The sequence below is a fragment of the Globicephala melas genome, chromosome 7 (assembly GCF_963455315.2).
Source record: "Globicephala melas chromosome 7, mGloMel1.2, whole genome shotgun sequence".
In the NCBI taxonomy this organism is placed as follows: domain Eukaryota; kingdom Metazoa; phylum Chordata; class Mammalia; order Artiodactyla; family Delphinidae; genus Globicephala; species Globicephala melas.
Window position 1 is genome coordinate 30130381 of NC_083320.1, and position 22868 is coordinate 30153248.

A 22868-nucleotide genomic window follows, 5' to 3' on the forward strand; every position below is an offset into this window, starting at 1 on the left:
TATAACATTCTGAGTGGAAGAAATATCTCAAATCGTGCTGACAGCGTTTTCTCTATTAGCGGCAAACAAATCAACTATAATTAAAATGCTGTCAAAGTGATTTGAGATTTTTCTCACACTTTCAAAGTTCCATATTTCATGAGTAGATTATCCAGGCCAGAGAATTTACCACCTCCTGGAGTGCCTTTCTTACAGGAATCTCAAAGACATCTACAAACACTGTCTTATTAATCCTTGCATTAAAACCTGCAGGGACAACAGGAGGAAAAAACAACACTGTCATGCACAACTTTCTCAACAAAGAAGCTGCCTGAGAGCCTAAGAGGCTGTGAGGTAGGTCTGCATGATGCCGAAGTTTCTGGTCCATTCAGGCCCAAAGCCAGGTCGCCTGGTCTCCAGCTTAGTAGGGACATCCAGCTCTTATGGAGAAATCAGCTAGCTGTCAGGTCGGGTTTTTTAAGAAGCCATTTTTATAGCCTTGAATTTTTCCCTTTCACTGGTACCACTTTTATAAGAAGCTGGTATATCAATGAGAAGAGCTCCCATTTACTGAGCATTCACAGTGGGCTAGATCCTCACTCCATGTAGACAGTATTTCATTCAATCCTCACTTAATACACACCAGGCCCTGATATGATTACCATCCATTTGCAGATGTAGAGGCTGAGGCTCAGGGAGATTAAGCGACCTGCCCAAAGTCACAAGACAAGGAAAGGCCAGAGGCAGGCTTTGCCCAGGCGGTTTCACTCCAGGGCACACGGACCTCGCCTCTGTCCTCTGGCCTCGTTGTTGCATGAAGATTGGAGAGCAGTGGGAATGCCAGATTGCCAGAACACTGTAACATTAGAAGGTGCCAGGTGCAAAGACACCTCTCCGTCTAAGTTAGAGACTTAACAGAATCTCACTCGTTTTATCTAGCTGTTTTGTTTAAACAAAGCCTGTAGGACTCGCCAAATTTAATAGACAAATCACCCATAGATGCAGTGAACAGATTTGGAATTCACGGTTTCAAGACTCATCCAGTAGAAATCCAGCTTGTAAGTGTTCAGATGGGATAACATATTAATTTTTGTAACTGAAGTATTTTTATAAGTACATATATACCCATAGGCGAACATATGGTCCATTGGGTGAGAAAACAGTATCCTGTGTGTTTATACGCTCTTATAGTATCATCTAGAGCAGATATTTTTCAGCCCATGGATTTCCAGTAGGGTCCACAGATGAGTCTCAGTAGGTTGGGGAACCCCTACAATCCTACGCAGAAATTTTGTGTGTTTGTGTGTACACACATTTTCCTAGGGAAGGGGTCTGGGACCAAAAAAAATTTTTTTTTAATTGCACAGAAACATATCTGTCTACAGGGCTGTGCGTACTCTGGGAAATGCAGTGCATGGGTTTTGTGGACAGACCCAGCTGGTTCCTGGCACATGCTAGTGGTATGATTTCAGGCAAGGCATTGATCTTCTCTGAGCCTCAGTTTCTTCATCTATAAAATGGAAATAATACGCCCCACCTTGTGGGATTGTTGAAAGGTTCGTGAAGGTATATACAGGCCCAGCACAGCACTGGGTGCCTTAGAGAGTGCCTGCAAGGCACTGGCCATTTTGATTCTTACCTGGGTTCTACAAAATAGGATGGCAGACTTGGGGGAGAGAAGAGTTACATACACACGATGCTTTGGAAACTGAACAGGTGAAGATGAAATGAAAAGTAATAAATTTACAGACAGTCTCAGTGTTCCCCAACCTCAGTGCTATAGAGGGTGGTTTCGAAAAATCCTCCTCCTGTACAAACCCATCAACAGTGCTTCATCACTTGAGTTTTTGAGAATTCGTTTCAGTCTCATGTTTCCGAACCCAGGCTATGGAACCAGCCAGCCAGGCTGGGTTCAAAACCACCTCCACTCCCATTTGCTGGGTCTTGAAGAGCTAGGCAGTCAACCTCCCTAGATTTGGTGAGTTAATGCATGTCAACAGCTCAGCACGGGGCCAGGCACATAGTAAATGCTCAATAAATAAATGTTAGTTGTTATTGCTGCTGCTGCTATCATCGTTTGTTGTGTTGTCTGACTCCATATCATTATTATGTCTTACCTAACTTATTACCATTATTTGCTCTCTAACTCCAAGGACTCACACACCGCATCGGTCTGTGTATTTGCGTGGTGCCGAGTGCCTTTTTAATAGCAGCTGTTAGCACTTTCATTTTCTTCCTTTATTTCTTCCCATCCCGAATCTCTGATATTTTGAGCTTATTAGCAATCCCCTCACAGCCAGGGTCACCAGGGCTCTTTAGAAGGGAGGAAATCTGACCACCCAGCAAAGGAAGTATGCAAAGAGAACAACCCAAAACAAACTGAAGGAGTTATTCCAAAAAACCTTGAAGGCAAGAAAATGGAAACTACAAACAACATCTATTTATAATTGCTGGTGGTTTTTCCGCAGAAGCCCTGGGATGATGGAGAGGGCCCGCCGGTCTCATTGTTCCTGCAGAGCAGGCTGCCAAGAACGCCTCGCAATGTGAGGAAGGAGGCCGCTCCAGACACCGCGTCTGATAAGTCTCACTGTAGATGAACTTTCAGAGAATCAAGGGCACACAGCAAGGCCGGCGTCACTTCTCCCTGACCCTCTGGCCAAACACCACTCCCTCCACTGACCGGCTCCCCAGCAAGCACGTTCCTCAGGTCCTGTGGCCACAGACCTCCTCTGCTCCTGCAGACAGGCTTGGATGGGACGTATTTGCTTATGCAAGGAAGGATTTTCGAAGCAACCGGTGCTAATGTGAAGTTTAAGGCTTTTGGGCAGGCTGTTTTCAGCAGGACTGTTGAGTGTTTCTTTCTGTCTGCTCTGTGCATCTATAAAATCCTCACCCTCTGCAGTCAGCTCAGAGGACCCCATGCTAGCATTCTGTAACAATATAGGGTAGAAAGCAGATAAGAGTAGCCCACCATTTGTGTCCCTTCACCACTAGGCTGGTGCTCAGATGGGAAGGTGAACTGCAGCAGGGCCAGAGACTTGCTGAATTGTTCTAAGCTGGCCTCGGTCAATCGAACATGCCTCAGTTTGCCTCGTCTCATAAATGGCTACAGGGACCACGCCTCTGTGCCTCTCAGGGCTGATGGGTAAGCCACTGAGGGGAAATCAGAGTACACCATTCCTCGGCCTGGTGTGCCGGCAGCGTCCCTGAACTTGGCCAGGTGAACAGTTCCCTCTGGGACAGGTGCTCACCAACCCTGGCTCCCAGAGGGTCTGATTGTGGGAGTGAATCATAACCTCTCCATCTGTCTGAAAAATGGGAGCCTGCTGGGAACGAGGTGTGCTGGGCACTAGGGAATCAATCACAGCATCGAAAAAGTCTTCTATGTGTTTTCCTGGGATCAAGGCTCCCAGTCGTTTTTCTATCCCCCTTTGCTGGCATCCAGCCTCCATAACAAAAGTCAGAAAGTACAAAACTTGTCTGAAAAACGTGCCATGTGGAAATGCAAGCAGGGGACAGCTTGGGGAGTAGGTGGCAGGTGCGACGGGCCCTGTCCTTGCATTTCATTCACCCTGAGCTTCAGGTTACAGAGCTCAGAGGTTCGCCCCGGCTCCAGGGGCAAACTTGTCACTACTGTGCAAATGCAAAAAGCACGGTGGTGTGGAAATGATGGGTCTGCACTAACATCCAAGCAGGAAGGGGCTGCTGCCACGCCAGGGTGGAGACTGAGGCCAGTGCTCGCGGGCCAGACAGCTGGGACTGCTTCCACCTCTCCAAACGGCCGCTTGGTAAGCTTTCGCTGATGGCTGTGTTCTGAAGGCCCCGGGGCTGTCAGAGCAAAAGCAGGCCTGTCCACGCAGGACGCATGAAAGCGCTCGCCTCTCCCCACCATGGAAACGCCCCTCTGTTCCGAAAGAAGCAGCTGCCGTTTGGTGGGGTGGAGTAGAAGCTGTGAAGGTGCAGAATGTTGGATGCTCTTGGCTGAAGGCTCAGTCAGACCAGAAAGAAAGATGCCTAGAAAGGAACCAGCTCCTGCAGGAAAGGGAACCAGATTGCAGGAAGTCTCCTCACGGGATGGGAACGGTGTGAGTCAGACCTTAAAGCACTTCTATTTATCCCACAGCCAGAGCACGCTCTTTGCTCTGCGTGCAGAGCCGTTGGCTGGCGCGAAGGCCACCTCCTTGCGGTGGCCAGCAGGGTCCTCACAGCGTGGGGAGGCAGCATCAGCGCCAGGGAAGAGCTCTGGGGGCTGCACAAGGAGAAGAGCCCTTGCGGGCAGTAGGGCAGTAGAGACCGACCCCCTACCCACCCCAGAAGAGGAGTCAGTACCCCGACGTTTAACCCAGCGGCCTGCCCGGGGGCTGGGACTAAATCCTGTATCTGCTTGGACCTCAGTTTCCCAGCAGATAAGACCAAAACAATAACGATACTTTCTTACCCTCCTACTGCTCTCAAAGGGATGACACAGGGATAAATGACTTTGAACATTTTGATGAAAGGTGCTCTATAAACCCGAGGTCTCATCAACTGTAATTGTTACGGTAATTATTTTAATGATAATAATGATGATAACGGGGCGGAGGGGGTATGGGGCGGGAACAAAACCTCCTGCCTTGAGACCAAGAAAAATCCTCCCGTTAAAACCCGCCGCACGGATTCCCTCTGCTCCTCGGTCTCAACCATCTCTTTCAAACTACCAGTTCCTGGGCTGAAGTATTATTGACTCCTTTCCTTTCCAACGAAACAATGATTTGTTCCACCGTTTTCCCTCTCACTCACTCCCCAGTGTGTCTGGCTTCACCCTGACAGCTCAGCCGTGGGCTGTTTACAGGCTTCACTCACCCTCCACGACTCCGGTGCAGCTCCACTGACACTAAAGGCAGGAGAATTCTCTCTGTGTGAGGAATCAATTACTTCCGCTGACACTCTATTACTAGCCCTCACATCTTCGGATTCCAGACGGAGAATGAGGTGATGGGGGAATGACAGGGAATTTGAAGAAGACGGCGAGGGGGGCTGTGCGGGACAGGGGCGGAGGTGGATGACAGAGAGGCAGAAAGAGACAACTGACTGAGAGGAAGGCCTCCAGCTCGCATTTAAAGACACAGAAAGCTCTCTCTCCCTCCTTGACTGCCCTGTCGGCACCCGGAGGTGACCACGTGGCAGGAAGAGGTAAAGAAAAGGAAGAAAGAGAAAAGGAAAAGAAAAGACTTGTCAAGTATATCTAAGGAAATCAGAGAGGCCCCAAATACCTAAGCCTTGGGACAGCAGATGACAGCTCTAGCTAGGCACAAGGACACAGGTATACGAAGGCAGCTTTGGGCAGCAGGCTTCAAATCCCAGCCCTACCATTATTATCTGTGTGATTTCTCTGGGCCTCAGTGTCCCCATCTGTTAAATGGGAATAACAGCAGTACCAGCCCCAAAGCATTGTTATGAGAGTAACACATGGAAAGTTCTTGGTGTAGTAGCACCTGACACCTGTCAGTAGCTGAATAAATATTTGCTATTATTGTCCAACTGACAATCCCTCCATACCACCTACAAACATACGATGGAGCCCCTAATGGGGCAGAGCAGAAACATTTATAGAGACTGCCAAGATGCTTGGCTACAAAGCCAGGGAAAAAGCATAAAAAATCATGCGAATTTTCCTTTATCACGTGGAGTTTTTTGCTGCCCTCCTAAACCTAAGCCCAACTCACACTTCTTCTTTCTTCTTCTTTTTCAAGTTTTACTTTGAACCAGCTAACATTTTTCACGGATTTTCCTTCTAGGAAAAAAAGTTTTGATTATGTAAATTAAATACAACCATCTACTCTGCAATCAGCTGAGATGAGGTGTGAGGCGCAGGTCTCATAATGAAGGACGATTATGGAAGCTCTTTTCTAGAAGGAAAGACAAGGGCAGCTAATTTTTTTTTTTTCTGGGATGATTTATCCAGGCAAAAGTAGAAGAATGGAATTAAATATTCTGTTGAGTTTCTCTTGATCCAAAGGTTTCAACTGCCCCGCCACTAAAAAGGACAAAACAAAGAGAATACTTTTTTTTTTCTAAACGACTCATGACTACCGGAAAACACACAAATCCCTTTTTAGAAAAATCTAATTTCTCTACTTCATCTATTTCCTTCTCCTGTTTACCCCTCCACACCCAGAGCTCCCAATGAATTTCTTAAGACAGACTCTCACCCGGTGTAATTAGATGGGAGAATTACATGGAGCTACATGGGGTGAGATGCTGGGCTTCTGGGACCTCTGGGTTCAGAGAAGGTGCCAGGCTTGAGAGCCAGAACAAGTGGGATTGTGTACTAGAAAACCTCAAGTCATTTTCTCAATGAGAAGATAAAAATGCATTGTTAGGAAGGACATCCACAGTGAAGCTTGCATTTGGAGAGTTGCGATTGCAACACAGCATATTTAAAAACAAACTGCCAAAAATAACCGTTGTCCCAACTGCTCTTTAACCTTGGTAGGCGGAGAACAATCTGCGGTGTTTTCCCCCACTTCTTCAGCGAGCTAAGCTGCTGGGTGGAGTCCCTGGTCAAGGCTGGTGAGTGTGGGGTTGGCTGCCAGCTGAGCTCGAGGCGGCAGGACTGTTCCCGTTTATTGCACCGCGTACCTGGAGGGGATCTGTTTCTGTCATTAGCAGGGTTGCTGTGATACAGAAAAGTATTGCTGCTCATTGGTTCCTTGGGGGAATCAGAATATTTCTGTGGCTGAGCGGGCAGTAAATCTGTAACAATGTCATGAGTAATCAACCTAGGATCTCTCCCGAGTGCAAGACACCCTCTTGAACCACAGAGAACTCTCACTCTGCTCTGAGTTCCAGAGACCAGCTGAAGCCACGCGTCTAATTGGGCATTGTGCCCTCCTGCCCTCTATTCGTAGGAAAGAGATGTGTGTACACAGGGAGTCTTGTGTAGGAGTAAACTGACGAGCGGAGCTTAATGCAGAGTGTTACCCGGACTTTCCCAGGCCATACCCCACTTTTAGGCATTAAATTGCAGGGGGGGATGGTCCCTGGATATAGGGTATGAAACTGCAGAAACTCTCTGACCAGGGAGAGCGGGACAGCAGAGAGTCCCCATCATCTCACTCTTTCCTGCTTCCTGACCACAGCCCCTCGCTGAGATGCTGGAAGTTGTCTGGCCAGGCAATAAAATTAAATAGCATTGCCCAGTCATCTCTTCACTGAGAAGGGGGTTTGTATCAACAAGCCACTAGGATGGCCCTACATTACTGTGGTTCCTGAAGACATCAAAGTCTTTCCCCTTCTTGCCTTTGACATGATGCTCTCTGCCTGGGCCACCAGCGCTACCGCCATCCCCTTTGCCTGGCTAACTTCTTCAGGATCAGTGCAGGCATTGCCTCCTCCAGGGAGCCTTCCCTGATCTCCTCAGCCAAGGGTAGATCCCAGGGCTCATATCACGTCCCCGGTCAGAATGCATGGTGTTGGCGGAGGCAATAGAGCATGAGAGTAAAGAGCTCAGGTTGCAAAGTAGTGTGTTCTGGTTTCAAATCCCTTCTCTGCACTTTTTTTTTTTTTTAACATCTTTATTGGAGTATAATTGCTTTACAATGGTGTGTTAGTTTCTGCTTTATAACAGAGTGAATCAGCTATACATATACATATATCCCCATATCTCCTCCCTCTTGCATCTCCCTCCACCCTCCCTATCCCACCCCTTTAGGTGGTCACAAAGCACCGAGCTGATCTCCCTGTGCTATGAGGCTACTTCCCACTAGCTATCTGTTTTACATTTGGTAGTTTATATATGTCCATGCCACTCTCTCACTTCGTCCCATTCTCTGCCACCTTCAAGAGTGCAAACTTGGGCCAGTTGCTAACCTTCTTTGAGCCCAAGGTTCTTCATTTGTAAAATGGGAAGAGTAACAACCACTTTCCATTTCACGGTTTGTTGCAAGGATCGAATGAGATGATGTATGTAAAGCACTTGGCAGTGTCAGGCTCACATGTGGCAACTTTATCATCAGTAACCACGTATTTTTTTACTTGCTTCCTCCTTCCAAACTCTAAATTTCATAGGGTCAAAGAGTACAATTTACTTACTCATCACTGAATTCCCAAGGCTATCATCATGCTTGGCACACAGCAGATGTTTAATAACTAGGAACGAATGAAAGGTCTATTGCCACTTTGCCGATGAAAGACCAAGTCACAGAGAGCTTAGTAACTTCTGTGATCCCGTGTCTTACCTTCCTGCTGTCATTATGTCACATCACAAGATGGACGACTAGGGAAGACACCTCTGTTGACCTTCCAATGCGGGATCATGCCATGCTGACTTACATCCTGGCAACCCAGATGTAAAAATCTCACTGACACAATCATCTGCATGCCCCTGCTCAGCCCCCTCTAGGACTAGGCACCTTAGAGGGTAGAGGTGAGACACACGTGGCCCGTGCCCTTAGAGAACCTACGTGCTCAGAACACAGGATGACCACGCACGAACAAACAGCAAGCGAATCAGGGCAATAGGCAACGCTTGGGGAGTTCCGAGTAGGGGGCCCTGAAAGAGAGCTGGAGGAATCAAGGACTCCAACGGGGAATGGAGGGGAGCGTGCCGTGGGGCACTGGAGGGGCGAGGGAGGAGAGTCTGACCCCTGGCCCTCACAGGGTCTCCTGCAGATGTAGTAAGGTTGTATGTGGTTGTATGTGGAGGACGTTTATTGAGCACAGGGAATCTTCGCTGGCCCGCTGGGGAAGGGCCAGATTACTGAGGTCTGGTATGTTCCCTCTGTTGCCCGTAGTCAACTTATCAACCCGGGAAAGTGCCCCCTTCCTAAGATAGCATCCCCTACTTTGGGAGAAGCACACGCATCTTCTAAGATTTAGAGAGCTCCTCTGGCCGTAAATAAACACAAGGGCACTTTGTTTATCCAGCACACTTAGCTAGAGGCCCAATATCCCCCCAAACCTCAAATATTCAGAATGTGGGTGGGGCGGGGTGGGGGATAGTTTCAGAAGAAAAGATGGTGAGCAGCTCAACTAATGCCGAGGACTCCACGCACTGATGCTCTCACACTCTGTCCCCGGGAGACCACCCTAGTACGCACTCTGCTATGAGCGTGGCTGACTAAAGCAAACCAGACATGCTGGCCCTGGGACTGCACTGGCCTGGGACAATAGCTTAGACCCCAGGACTAAACACTTCCCAACAGACACCGAAACCTCCTGAAGCAAAATCCATACCCACAATAAAAGGGTAAAAAGAGGTCAGAGGGGTATACTCATAACAGAAGATGACAGCAAGAGTATCGATAGAAAAAAGTCACACATTCCCCCGACGTACAAAGACGCTAACCCAGTTGCGAATTTATTGTGTATCTACGTAAACAAGAGACTGAAATCTTGCAAAGCAGTTACCATTGTCAAAGGTTTGCAGATGACGACACTGAGGCCTGGGAAGTTTAAAATGTCAACAGAAACTCATATCTAGATCTATCTGACCCAAACATGAAATTACCCAGCCTCTGTCAAGTTTAGAATTAGAAGCCTGAATCGTCGAGGAAGAGTTGACTCACCTTAGCATTAATTTTGTTGAAGAAGACAAGGAAGCACGGCACGTGACTTAGAATGTTCTTAATCAGAAGTCTTTCTAAAGAGGAACTTTTGCAACTTTAGAGGAGTATGTTTGAGAATCTGGAAATTTCAATGAGGCATGGTAAATGAGATTCGTTGTGCTGAACGTACACATCAAATTATCAGTATAGGTCTCTGCGTGGGTTTTTCAGCCTAAGAAATGTTCTGTCAAGTCTTCCTAGTGGTTTTCGCACTTTCTGAAGCATGTTTTTCAAGATATCCATCTGGAAATAACCAGTTCTTAAAAGGACCTAGACTCTTGATTCTGGTTTTCTTTGGGCCTCCGGGATGGGCTGGGATGCTAGGCTTGTGCGAGGGCTCGTGAATAAGCCGTGTATCCTACACAGGTGGGTGTTTTCAAGAATACATACACTTTAGATCTCAGAAAGGGAAAAAAGAATACTCAGGTTTGCATGCATGTGCTTCTAAAGCCCTAAGGTTCAGGCACTTGTCTCATGACTCAAGTGAAAGGCAGTAGCACGGTCCTCCTGCCCACCGCGGGGAATGAAGTGGCTTCTCCCTGTTTGCTCAGATGGCCCTGAGTCCTGCCCTTTTGTCCACAGGGGTTTCTGGTTTCTGCCTGCAGTCGGTGACTAGGCCTCAGAGCAGCCTGTGGGTGCTGGGGCTTGGATTCCTGCGGACGGCCAGAGGGAGGAGTTGGGAGCTCACTGCAGATGGTGGCCTCGGACTGTACTGACTCAGGCAAAACCGGGGCTGGTGAGTGAAAGTTTCCAAGCAGACGGCAGACTTAAATGGAACAAAATTAGCAAGCGACGGTTAGGGGAAAAGGTCTGTCTGTCTGGGGTTTATTCACCCACGGGCTCCACCTTTAGGATGTGGATTTCGAGGGACAAGCCGCCAAAGGCTTAGGGGCCACCAGCCAGGCTAATCCTCTCATAGCAGGGCCCATGCCCAGGTCATGGGGCCATCTTTGCAGTTAATCCTGCACAAAGGAAGAAGAGGGGAAAACAGAAAAGGGCAGGCATGCTGACCACTGCCCTTTTTGCACAGCGGGGCTGGTTGTTTTTTTTTTCCCTGACGTTCTTACTCATATTTCGTTTTGCAGGGAATGTTGCTGCTGCATGCTCTCCTCGGAAGGTCCTTTGGGCCGTTTTCTCTTGGTACGTGTCTACCCTGCGGGCCTTGAGAGCCAAACCCAATTGGAAACACGCACCGAAACGAAAAGAGAAAGGATGCTAATTTCCTCTGATAGTAAGTGCTTTCCAACCCGGGAGCTCCCTTGGAAGGAAAATGAGAGCGGGAGAGAAGAGAAACAGGACAGAATCTTCAGGACTGTCCCCTTCACAAGAAAGTGAAACAAGGCAGTGGGGGAGGAGGAACCCATTTAACCCTGAATGCAGGTGGCAGTGAAGACTGTTAAAAATACCTTGCAGGGTGAGAGATGGAGAGAACCGGGTGTGTCTTTCTAAGTAGAGAAATTAATGAGGATGAGAGAGAAATGGGGAGTGGAGGAGAAATGGGGGAGGCTAAGAGAACTAAGGATGAGGTTAAGTAGCAGAGGCGTGACCCCAACAGCGTCTTGCTGACACTTTGGCACTGGGGCAAGGAGACTCCAGAAAGATCTTTTTCTGACCTCCCTGAACTTTTCAGTTCACGCTGGAAGCATGGAATTGGGGGAGTGGGGAGAAAAACAGGAAGCTTCTTGGTACTGACGGTAAGCACCAGAAGCTTCAGCATAACCTTGTAACTTACCTGCTTCCCCTACTCCAACTCCAGCCAGAGGCAACGTCTTGGTTCCTCTGTTCCCAGTGGCTTCAGAGACCTTGCGCTCGCTCCATCCCTGGGGCTGAGTCCTGAGGGCAAGGGGTACGCCACAGCCCCAAACTGGGCAGGAACATGCTTCCCTGGCCTTGTGTGCTTCCAACATGTTTTAAGTCATGCTCACCAGTTCCTAAGTTTTCCCTTCCCAAAGCCATGCCTTCTCTCTCTGCCACTATGAATATACATGAGATGACCTCTCAGCAATTTTCCTGGGAGATTTGCTGGCATAAGCATAACAGATTTTGGCCCTCTGTTGAGACAGGTGATTAGTCAAAGTTCTCTGAGCGCAGACCCAAGCTCTCAGTACATCACGCTTCAGTCTGTGCCAACCTTCTGTAACCCAGCCAGAGGCACCAGAAGCCTTATACCTTATAAAGAAGCTCTTCTAACAGAAATTTTTGGTCAAGTTCACTGGCAGGGAATTGGCAGCCTTGAGGCGCTGTGCACATATACACAGGCTGTGCATTTCACTGAGACAAAGAGGAACTGATGAGTTACCCTATGTCATCCATGGAGCCAAGAGTGGATCTGGGATTATAACTCCGTCTTATGACTCTTTGTCACATGAGTCGTCCACCCGGGAAACCCTTCGGTTTTCAACAAAGACTACCTCTTGTTAGGAACAAACCATTATGAAGGTGCAAAGGAGTCCTAGGAGGATAACAATGACATCGATTCACTGTGCCTCCCGATCGAACTCTGGTTAAAGAGGAGCCTTGTTCTCCTCCACAAGGTAGCCAGGCCCAGACCTAGACCTGCTCCCTTGTACGTCTCCTGCTAGCTCATCCCTTTATTAATTTTTCAGCCTTCACAATGCTTTGCTCACAAGGAATGCTCAGACTATTTATTCATCATAAGGGGCCACTGAACACCCATCAGAGCAGTGGCATGTTCTAGGCACTCGTCTGGAGCAGGACACGATCGTTGGCACATTCTATCCTGTATAGAAAACTCTCACTTTGGTTTCAGCGAGGAAAGACTTTACGATGGAGCCCACTAGACAGTACAAAGGGCATTCACACTCTTGACATTGCAATGCTGCTTCCTCCCTCACCTTAACTTATAGGGACCTTGGTGTTAACATGGTGTTTCTTTTTTCTTCCTTTTTTTTTTAAAAAAAATTATTTATTTATTTATTTGGCCGTGCTGGGTCTTCGTGGCGGCATGTAAACTCTTAGTTGTGGCCTGTGGGATCTAGTTCCCTGACCAGGGATGGAACACGGGTTCCCTGAATTGGGAGCGCAGAGTCTTAGCCACTGGACTACCAGGGAAGTCCCAACATGGCGTTTCTAAAGCACTCACAGATGTCTAAACGTCTGCTTGGTCTCTCCTAAGCCACACATTTCCAAGATGGCAGGGCCAATGTTGTGAGCCCAGCTGAGTCACCTCGGGTGACTTAACTTCTCTGGGCTTTGGTTTTCTCATCTGCAACATGGAGGCACCAACTTCCCAGGGCCATTGTGAGAACTGAATGGATTGATATTTACAAAGCAATTAGAAGAGTGTTTGTTAAATAAATCCATAGCACCTGCTTTGAGACTCTAACCTGTACAGCACGATACCAAGAATCAATGCGAATCTAGACCTACCGGTATAGACTCAGCTGTTTAGCTCTCTCTCTATAAGGAAACCTGCCGCTGCTTCCTAAAATAACAGCCTGACCCTCCACGGCTGGATACACAGGAAGTCTCCACTTGGGGAATCTGGCTACTGTTTTATTGAAGGAAGCTGCTGGGGTTCCTACATGTGGGAGAGGCAGTGGAAATGGGGAGATCTCCAAGGGGAAAGTCAATCTTAAAGTCAAGAGCTGGCGTTGTGTATTCCACCCCCCCCGCCCCTACGTGGAATTCTCCTCCACTGCCAGCCTTTGAATTTAGGGTGTATTCTTTACACTCTTCACTCAGGAAGGCGCTTTCCTCCATACTATGGGATCAACTAGGCTTTTATTTCCACTGAAAGAAATAAATCTCTTGAGGTTTCCCTCTGGGGCCAGGATCACCACTGTTCAGTAGGTCCTAGGGCCAGGGCAGCTGCCACGAGGCGGCAGGTATGGCAGAAGCCTGGGGAGCGGGTGGGGGGTGTGTGTCTCGTGGATGTACATGGCACAGGATGGTGCTTACTTGCAGTCGTGCTTCTCGATTTCGAAGTGAGGGTTGAAGTTGAGGACAATCTTCTGGTTGGGTTCGGGGGCATAAACAATCCACTCACAGTTCTGGTGGGATGGATAATCCTGGGGGTACCCCGGGGAGGTGATATAGCCAGCGTCTTTGGAATTCAAACGACCTCCACAGGGTTGGTCTGGAAGAGAAGACACACGAAGCAAAGAACTTCAAATATGTTACAGTCTGTTTTTTTTTTCCTTTCCTTGTTTCTCCTCTCTACCAGTGGCTGATTAAAACAGTTTTACAGACCTTTTATGGCAGTCCAGAAGACTAACCTACTTACTCATTCAGTGGAAGAGATTATTTCAGCTCATCCTACCCCCACTCACCCAACCACACACACGCGCGCGCGCACACACACACTCTTGCCAAACGAAAATATTCCAGAAAATGCTCATAAATATTCCCAATTACATGGTCTGAGATTTTTAAAAAAACAACAAAGCTGAAAACTTAACGTGCCTCCCTGCCTGTTCCTGTCTCCCCTGCTTGGCCCATCTTCTTCTCCTCGTTCAAACCTCGCATCTCTATCTTTATCTCATAAATCCTTCATGTTATTTGGTGTTCCCCAGCCCAGCCCAGGGAGCCAGAAGTAAAGACTCCGGGAACTGACAATAGTGGTTTTGTGGTGCCGACCCACAAGTGAGCCTGGTAACAATTATATGTGATGCGGAGGAAGCATTTTCAGTTTTGGGCCAGAACAGACCCTGGAGGGTGATTTCAGCTTTTTTTTTTTTTTTTTAAGAAAGAAAAAGCAAAAGCCCCCAAACACTTAATTCCAAATACACCACAAATTTGATTTATTATTTCATTATACACTGAGTGGAAAAATCTGCATTAGAGAATCCACTGGCTCTGACCTCAGAGTTTTGACAAAAGTGCTTTGTGTTGAGTGGGCGCCTGTGTTTTCTGCAAGCTTTTTGCCGCTGTCCCTCCTGCCTGGTCACCACCACCAGAGTGTGCTGCTGCTTTGTCCAGTGGTGACCAGCCTTGGAAAGGAGGCTGCAGGGGAGTAGCTGCTCCCCTCCCCCTCAGCAGTGCCCAGCTGGAGGTAAACAGCTTCATGTGGGCCAGGAGGGAAGGGGGCGATCTTCAAAGGCAGAAGAGGTGGGTGATGACATTTGAAGCATCTCATATTTGGGAGTGAAGCTCTGTCATCCCCAGGAGGGGTTCCTGGGAAATGGAGGGGTTTGGCTCAATACCACGGTAGAACAGAAGATGGGAAGGCACAAGAGACCTGGAAATATTCAGAAGCCTCTAGGAGAACTTCCTAAGATGTGTGCCTCTCTTAGCATCAATCACGATTTAATATCGCCATCTGCATGGAGCAGCACGGGGTCCGTGAATTATGCATTCGGGCTCAGCAGCTACCCCACAGGACGGGGCTTTCTCCTGTGCTCGCTCTTTGAGGGAAAGGGTCATGCATTTTTTAACTCTACAGGTGCACTCTCCTATTCCCCGTGTCTGTTGGCATTACTGTCGTCCAGACCTCTGCTTTAGATTACCAGCCTGACAGGCTTTAAACGCATAAAAGATGGGCACACTGCGCAGTGATGGTTGGGACACACAAATCCACACAAGTAGCCTTTTAGGCATCACGCCTCTAAGAGCTCAAACTGTGCGGCGTTGAACTGCCCAGAATCTAATGGATTCAGGTTCCATTTCCTACTGGGTGGAAAACAAAAGCAGGCCATTTCCTCTGGTTTGCAGAGACCACATCATCCTCTAACTAATGACCCCGCACCCTCCCCAGTCCAGGAGGACAATGGGCCCAGCCTCCCCGCCCAGACAGAGATGAGGCCAGCAGTTGAGCCCGGTGCCGCCCGTTCCTCTGCGGCTAGTCCCGCAGTCTTTCCAGGTGTCCACACCACTCCGCCATGCTGGGCACCCAACGACTTCCAGCAAGTCAAACTGTGGCCCGTTGCTCCTGGTTCGTGGGCGCGAAATAGGGCTGAGAGTGGTGACCCTCTGAAAAGGTGGAGGTGTGGGGATCACCCCTCCGCATCACCAGCTGCTCGGACCAAGCTAACGGGAGAGGAAACTTTCTGCTGGGTACAGCTCCTCTGCCAGCTGTTTTGCTGAAAACTGCAGCCTTGCCACCAACTCACCCCAAACCACATTTTTCACCTTGGAACTCAGCAGGTGGAATCTGAGCTGAGCTCCTCTTGTAACCAAGTCATCCAAACTCCTTCCCTCCTTCTTTATCCCTTCCCTGCTTCCCTCCAATTACTCTTGAAAGAACTTCTCTCCCTCAGTTCCCTGCCCCCTCCACCCCACCCCCCCAAGTTTAAGCTTTTAGTCATTAGACCAGGCACACATAATCAGCAATAAAGACAGGAAACTTCCTCATAGGAAGGTTTCATTTCTCACCCACACCAGGAGTCATCATTTCCTCACTTAAAAAAAAATTAAACTATATATATCCCATAGCGGACAGTCTGCATTTTCGGCTGTTAAAACTCACTTAGCCAAAGGAAAAAGGAGTAACCCCTTTCTTTTTTCCTGCTCTTTCTTTATCTGAAGAAAATCAAGGCACTTATTAAAATATTTAAGAACTCATTAAAACATCTGCTTTGCTTGCGTGTTGTTAACCTTTTCAATATCCAAACATTTATAAACTCACACTCGTGTTTGGATGGCACTCACACTCAGAAACACACACAAACATAGATATCGAGCATATATCCGGTACGTATACATATTAGAAATTCACACTTTAGTCCTGTACACACTTTCACACCCTCTCATAAAATATCACACATCATTTGCACAGACATATATCCACCAAGATAAATACTAGAATTTCTGTCTCTATTTTGCTTGGAGAGAACTGAATTCTTGAAATCTCTCATCAGTAAAAATTGTAAGGAAAACACGCTTAATCCTTCTACACTTCCTCTTAATCACTGATCTTTCATTTCCAGGTTTGGGAACCCTTCCATTTCTGAAATACAAACATGCTCCCAATAGAAATGAGCTAGACTTTTTTCTGAAGAGCTACACCATCCAGGGCTTGGGAGGTCTCTGTGGCGTTTCAAAAGGAACAGCCTAAGTGCTCTCTATCGTGTTTCAGAGGAGTCCAGCCCAGCCAAAAGGGGGCTGAACTCAAGGGCAAACGCCTTTCGGCCAATCTCCACGTACAGAAGGGAAGCTGACCCTGTTGAATTTTTAGCTACTGAGCCTGTTTGGCAAGTTGACAAGCGACTGACTTCTTTCTCTATTTTGTGAAAGCCTTTCACCTGGGGCAAATTCACTTCCCAAAGAGAAGTAGGCAAACCCAGGCCTGGACGGTTCAGAGCGGGTTTTCTCCTACATCTGGGAAGGAAACGTAAGGGATGGGCCAGGTCAGGTCAGATAAAGAGGCCCACGGATGAAAGGATTCAAGTGACACCTCTAGACATAATTTGAAATCAAGGGGATGCTAAGTTCTAAAGTCACAAAGGTTTGATTTTTCCCCCATAATGACTACTTAGGTGTTTTAATTTGACATATAAAAGGTCAGATTATTTCTGACCTTCCTATCTTTCTCTTTTTTTGTTTGTATTTCTCACATGCCCTTGTTTGCTGGTGAGCTACGCACCATCTGATGCTGCCTGGGGGTAACCTGGCCCGGGATCAGGTAAAGGGATTCAGGACCCATCCACTTACAATTCTAAGGCCAGTTTCAGAAAGAACTCACCCTCCCATAGAACCCAATTTAAGACGAAGCACTGGTTCCTTCGTAATATATGATATTTGGGAAGTAGTTATTAAGAAGGAGTAACAGATCTTCTTTAAAAATCTGGTCTGCCTCCTAAGTAAATTCAGCTGGAGTTGTTTTAAAGAAACACTGGATGGCCAGGACTTGAAAATAAACAGATTACAATGGCTTACTTCGTCATGGCCAGAGACACCAGGTGACACCAGGCAACAGGCTGTGGGCTGTCCCACAGTAGAAGAATCAGATCACTCATTTTAGCTGAACTGAAAGTAAAAGTCCTTGGCAAAAACAGGAAACTTAGGCTGGCTGGATAGGGGACTGGAGAGTCAGGTGATGTCAAAGGTGGGTCTGGGGTAAGGGGACCAGATTACTAGGAGGGGAGGGGGGCTGACATTAGCAAGAAGAGGGGATGCAGCACGTGGTCTCTCAACTCCCTGTGACCTTCCTGTGTCTCAGCTTCCTAAACTGTAATTCATTGAGAGGATTGAATTAAGTGTGTAGTTTTCAAAGTTATTTTTAGAAGTGTTTGTGTTTTCCTTGATCAGAACTCTATCCAGAACTCCAATGGGCAAAGCAGCTAAAAGTGGAGCTCTTCTTGGGTGTGGGGACGGAGGGTGACCAGAATCAGTGCAGTATCCCCACCATGAAGTCCCTCCCCTCCTCTCTGATGGGGCTTCTCTGTAAGAACATCAGGACTTCCTGGAACTGGGTTTGAAACCCACTAAATCTCAGTTTCCTTGTTACTTTAAAATGCCACAGAAAAGAGAAAGAGTAGAAGGATGAGAAGACATCAATTTCATATATATACCTGAGGGCACTTGGTGGAGAAAAGCAGTCTCATTTCCCCCAAAAATAATACGCTTTATTTACTTTATAATTTATCCTTTGTTCACAACACAATCCCATCCTGTTCCTATTTCCACAGCATTGTTTTTATTTAATTATTGGTAGCAAGGAAAAGAAGAAGCTCTTTCTATGATTTCAAAAGAGAAGTCTTGCCACTTAACTAATAAGAAGCCTTGCTATTCAAGTATGGTCTCCCCACTGGCAAGCTGTGTGACCTTGGGTAAGTTAGTAAACAACTCTGAGCCTTTGTCTTCTCATCTATAAACGGAGGGGAGTAGTTCTAAAGGTCAGCTGCAGTTCTAAAGTTCAAAGCCTGTATAATGAGGAGGGGGCAAAAATCCTGTAACCCATAGATGAACCGGAAATTTAAAAGATTCTCTACCTTCCTAGACAATAAGATATTTATGCAAGGTGTTAATTTCTGTTTCATTTGCTTAGTAAGCCTGAAACAAAACTCCAGGGTTCTTCAGATGAAAGTATCTGTCCTGCATTATGGAGAGTTCAAATGTCTCTTTCAATCACATTAGCTCTACCGACCTGGGTTTCTTTTCTTAACTGAGGCTGTGGCTGTATATTTATAAATATTAGGGATACACAGTTCTGTGTGTGAGCATCTCAACAACAGTGATGCATGAAAAGAAAGACAGAAAAAAAGAATTTCTTCCAATCTCTCACTCAAATCATCTAAGTCCTGTGCTCAGGGTTTGAACCAAATTTTGCTCACTAACCTTGGATAAGCTGCTTTTAAAGAGTGATTTCTGTGGGCTGAGGCTGGATTTTGTTTTATTCAAAGCGACTTCAGCCTGTCACAAGACAGTCTCATAAAATCTGTATCTTGGCTTAAGCTGGGAAGAAATGAGCCAATCCATCAGCCCAGGAATGCGGCTGTTTGACCACTTCCTAAGGCAACTGGGAAGGGATGCAATCTATTCAATTTATGGGGCTGGGTGGCAGTGAGCGATCCACTCCTGAAGGCGCAGCAAATGCAAATCCCTATGAACTTCTGCAATGATAAGGTTCAAAATCTGAATAAAAGAAGCGTCTGGGAGGGCAGGATGGAGGGAATCAGAGAGGGGGACAGAAAGCCAGCAGATGAGCATGGAAAAAGAAGTGGGGAATGAGGCAAACTTCCTCTTCTGAAACACCTCCGATGAAGTCACCAAGGAGAGAACTGGAAGTTGGGTCTGGAAATAGGGCCTTTGGGAAGTCTCTTCCCCTCAGTCTGGATGCGAAAAATGAACCTTCATTTAATCGTTAAAATGTAGTTTGAGGCGATTACCTTCCCTGACCTCAAATCATGCCACCTGTGGTAACCTCGTTATTTGTCATCTTATATCATAAGCAAACACAATTCCAATAGGGCAGCCAATATAATATCATTAGTTTATATTTATGTCCACTCTTTCCCAGCCCTCATTGCAAATGCAATTTTGATGCCAATCATGAGAGATCTGGGATTACAATTCCTGACCCTTTCAACAGACATTTGGGAAAGGAAATAGAAGCAGAATAATTTTAGGGCCTCTCCAAAAGGTAATATAATTTTTTTCATGTATTTTGATTAACTAAAGGCTTCTATTGAAACTTTCATGGCTCCCCATTGGTTAGTAAATGAAATCCAACCCCCCTGGCCCAGCAATTTGGGCCTTGCATTTGGCACAAGCTACTATATCCAACCTGATTTGCAATTATTTGCCTCCACACCGTCTAAACTGCAGTTTCTGCGTATTCCCCAGACAAGAAGTGTTTCCTTCTCTGCTCCCAGTTCCCCTTCCCCTGGTATGCCTTTCCCAGCTCTAAATCGTCTATCCTCTCAATCCAGGCTCCCACGGCACCTCTGCCCTCCCTGATCTCCCCACACCACGAGTGACCTTTCCCAACCTCTGAGGCTGAAGCTCTTTAGCATCTTCTAAGGTGTGAGAGAGCCTTATCCATGCTGCTGGACCACCTGTTCATCTTTGGCAAACCACACAGCATCAAATCCAGAGTCTTTCCCAAAAGTCAGACGCAATGAGGCTTGATGAATTAATAACTGACTGGCGTAACACCAAAAGTATCCGTAGGTATCACAAATTCTAAGAAAGCCTCGTCACAAATTGTTCTGCTTATCCAGCTACTACCCTTCCTTCCCGACCCACAGCTCCTAGTAAATGCAAATGTTTTTTTATTGGTGAACCGAGAGTTTAGAGGACTTGTCTGGGATAATACCTAGTCACAGATCAGGGTAGAGCTAGTGTGAACTATATCTCATAGGACACAATAACCTCAGATAATAATGATGAAGTTCAAAAGAGATTACATTTTAATTCGAATAATGGTAAAATTAATTTATCTGAGGGTTTTCTTGCCCCCTCACTCCATCCCCTACCCTCCCAAAGGCAAGCTCTAGATATTTGTTTTCAGTAGTGCCAAGAAGATTCAAACTACTGCTTCATCACTAGACTCTTGCTGGGTGTCAGTTTAGTTCTCTACCCATCCCTCCCCGGCTCCCTTCCCCTCCCTGGCCCCCAATATGCCTTTTAGGCACATCTGTTTTATTTTTCCCCTTTATCAAAACAATTATTATCGTCGCTTGGTCCAGTAATTTGCAATTCCCTTTATCTTCTTCGCTGAAAGATTGGCCAGAACCCGGATCCCTGGCTATCACGGGATCTCGAGAGGCGGTGAGCAGGGTATCACTGGCTGTGTGCATTCAGCTGGCCAGTAGCCCTACCCACTGCACGCCTTCCTTTTGTTATTCCCAGCCTCCTCCCTTTTCTTTCTGGATTAGATCATGACTCCTTTATGAAGACCCAGAGGGAAATGGGATTATCAAGAATCTTGCTGGGTAAAAGCTATTTTGTCTTTATGACGACTTTTTTGAGTTCAGCTGGTGAGGGGCCTTAATGCCAGAGTAGAAGTTATTACACATTCAGGGAGCCCCTTCCACGCAGCACTCCCTGCTGAGCACCCTTTCAGGGATGAAGAATGGAAGAGGAGGGAAGGGAAAGAGAGAGATTTAAAAAATCAGTAGAGGTGAGAACACTGAAAGTAGAAAACCCAGGTGAGAAAAAAAATGCAAAGAACAGACATAAATCTAAGATGAGAATCCAGCAGAGAACATCCGTCTCTGAAGAACAGTGTGCCGAGAGATCATCTGACGCTTATGAAACCAGACAAAGGTTTAGTGGGGTAAGAGCTGAGAATGCGTAAATTATCTATTTATTTTTTAAAAAAACTCATAAAAGTAACATCAACTTACCACATGGGTGTTAGTGTCCTTTCTATCTTTCTATGATCACCAGATACTGTTAACCCCACTGAAGCTGTTTTGAAGATTAAATGACTTCTGCATAGACAGCTTAACATGTACTAAACAGTACTCTATGTAATCTGACATAGCCCAACAGCCCTAGAAATCAGCTATTATCATCAAATACATTTTACAGATGAAGACACTGAAGTACAGAGAGATTAAGGATTCTGGATCGCCGAGCTGTCAAGTGGCTGAGCTGGATTTTAATCCAGGTGGTCTGGCTCCAATGCTTCAGATGCTGGGAAGTCCGATGAAGGTCTCCCCAAAACATTTCAGTGACAAACTTATTTAGTGGCATTTAGGGCAAGAAAAATGTTTTGCCTGTTTGAAAATTCCTTTTTCTCCCCCGTGCCAGGAATCTGTGTGTGAACAATGAGAGATGTGTTTGAGGCTGGGGTGTGAGCGAGCTGCAGGCACTTAACACAGTTTCCACTCCCGGCACCTCAGGTGCTTGTCATCCTGGCCCTCTTTCCTGGGTCCTGGAAACCAGGGTGTGTGTCTGGGGGGAGGGTGTGGTAGGGGTGTGTGACTAGATGGCTCAAGTCTGAAACTATGTGTCACAACATCAGAGGGTTTTTTCCTCCGCAGCTGCCATTTCTCTCCTCTGTCTCCTCAACCCCATTCTTCCCCATCCTAAATTCCACGTTGGTATTGTTCTACTGGAGAGGAGCAGCGTTTTCAAAGATGGGGGATTTATTTTTACCGCACAGCTGGTCTGCCAAAGGTCACATAATTTGGCAATGTTCCCAGTGGTTAAAAATTAATTTCTCCTTATTAATACAACCAAGGTCCCCTAGGATCAGAGCTCAGCCTTATCTAAACTTGACAGCTTCCTAAACCTTTAGAAGATGCTTTCTCCTGGAGGGCCAGCCATGCTACAAGGCCACTGTGTCCTGGAATCCAACCCCACTGAATCCTGTTAGGTAATGAGACCATTAAGCCTTCAGCCATTTCTCATCGAAGCAGATAAAGCTTTGGAAAAGGCTGTAGGCTCTCTAGGACAAACTTCCGCAATACCAGGAATGGGTTAATTAAAAAAAAAAAAAAAGTGAATGCCTTACCTGGAAGGAACCATACAAAGACTAACTTCCGGGGATCAAACACAAATCTGACACTCAAAGAGGGTGCCTCACAGCTTATCCAGTGGCAAATGATGGTCAGATGATAAAATACCTCAAATATGTTAATGATACTACAAACTACTGCCCAGATGTCACTTTTCAAGTCTTTTCTCATCAGTGCAAGAAATTAAAAAGATATTATGCTTCTGCTCCTAAAGTCTTCCCAAACTGGACTTCGGGGGAATATATTCTGAAAACTCTTTACCGATGAACCTGGCTCTGAATTGTGTCTACTCAGAACTGTCTCACACTTGGGTCACCCAAAGTCAGCTCCTTCAATAAGCAGTTGAGTCAAATGAAAAACACCAGACAGGGTCCTCAGGACCATCCAGTCTATGGTGTCTCTCCCCACTGACCCCCGGGGGCCTCTCCCCAGC

The 22868-nt window shown here is 46.8% G+C and overlaps 1 protein-coding gene across 5 annotated transcripts in view; it reads right to left on the reverse strand.

Moving 5' to 3' along the window:
• Positions 1-22868, reverse strand: part of NRP2 (neuropilin 2) — a 114987-nt gene that overhangs the window by 86689 nt on the left and 5430 nt on the right. For all 5 annotated transcript variants that reach the window (XM_030853985.3, XM_030853993.3, XM_030854012.3 and 2 more), the window contains exon 2: positions 13488-13665. In XM_030853985.3, the coding sequence (XP_030709845.1) occupies positions 13488-13665 (178 nt within the window). The remainder of the gene's footprint in view (positions 1-13487; positions 13666-22868) is intronic.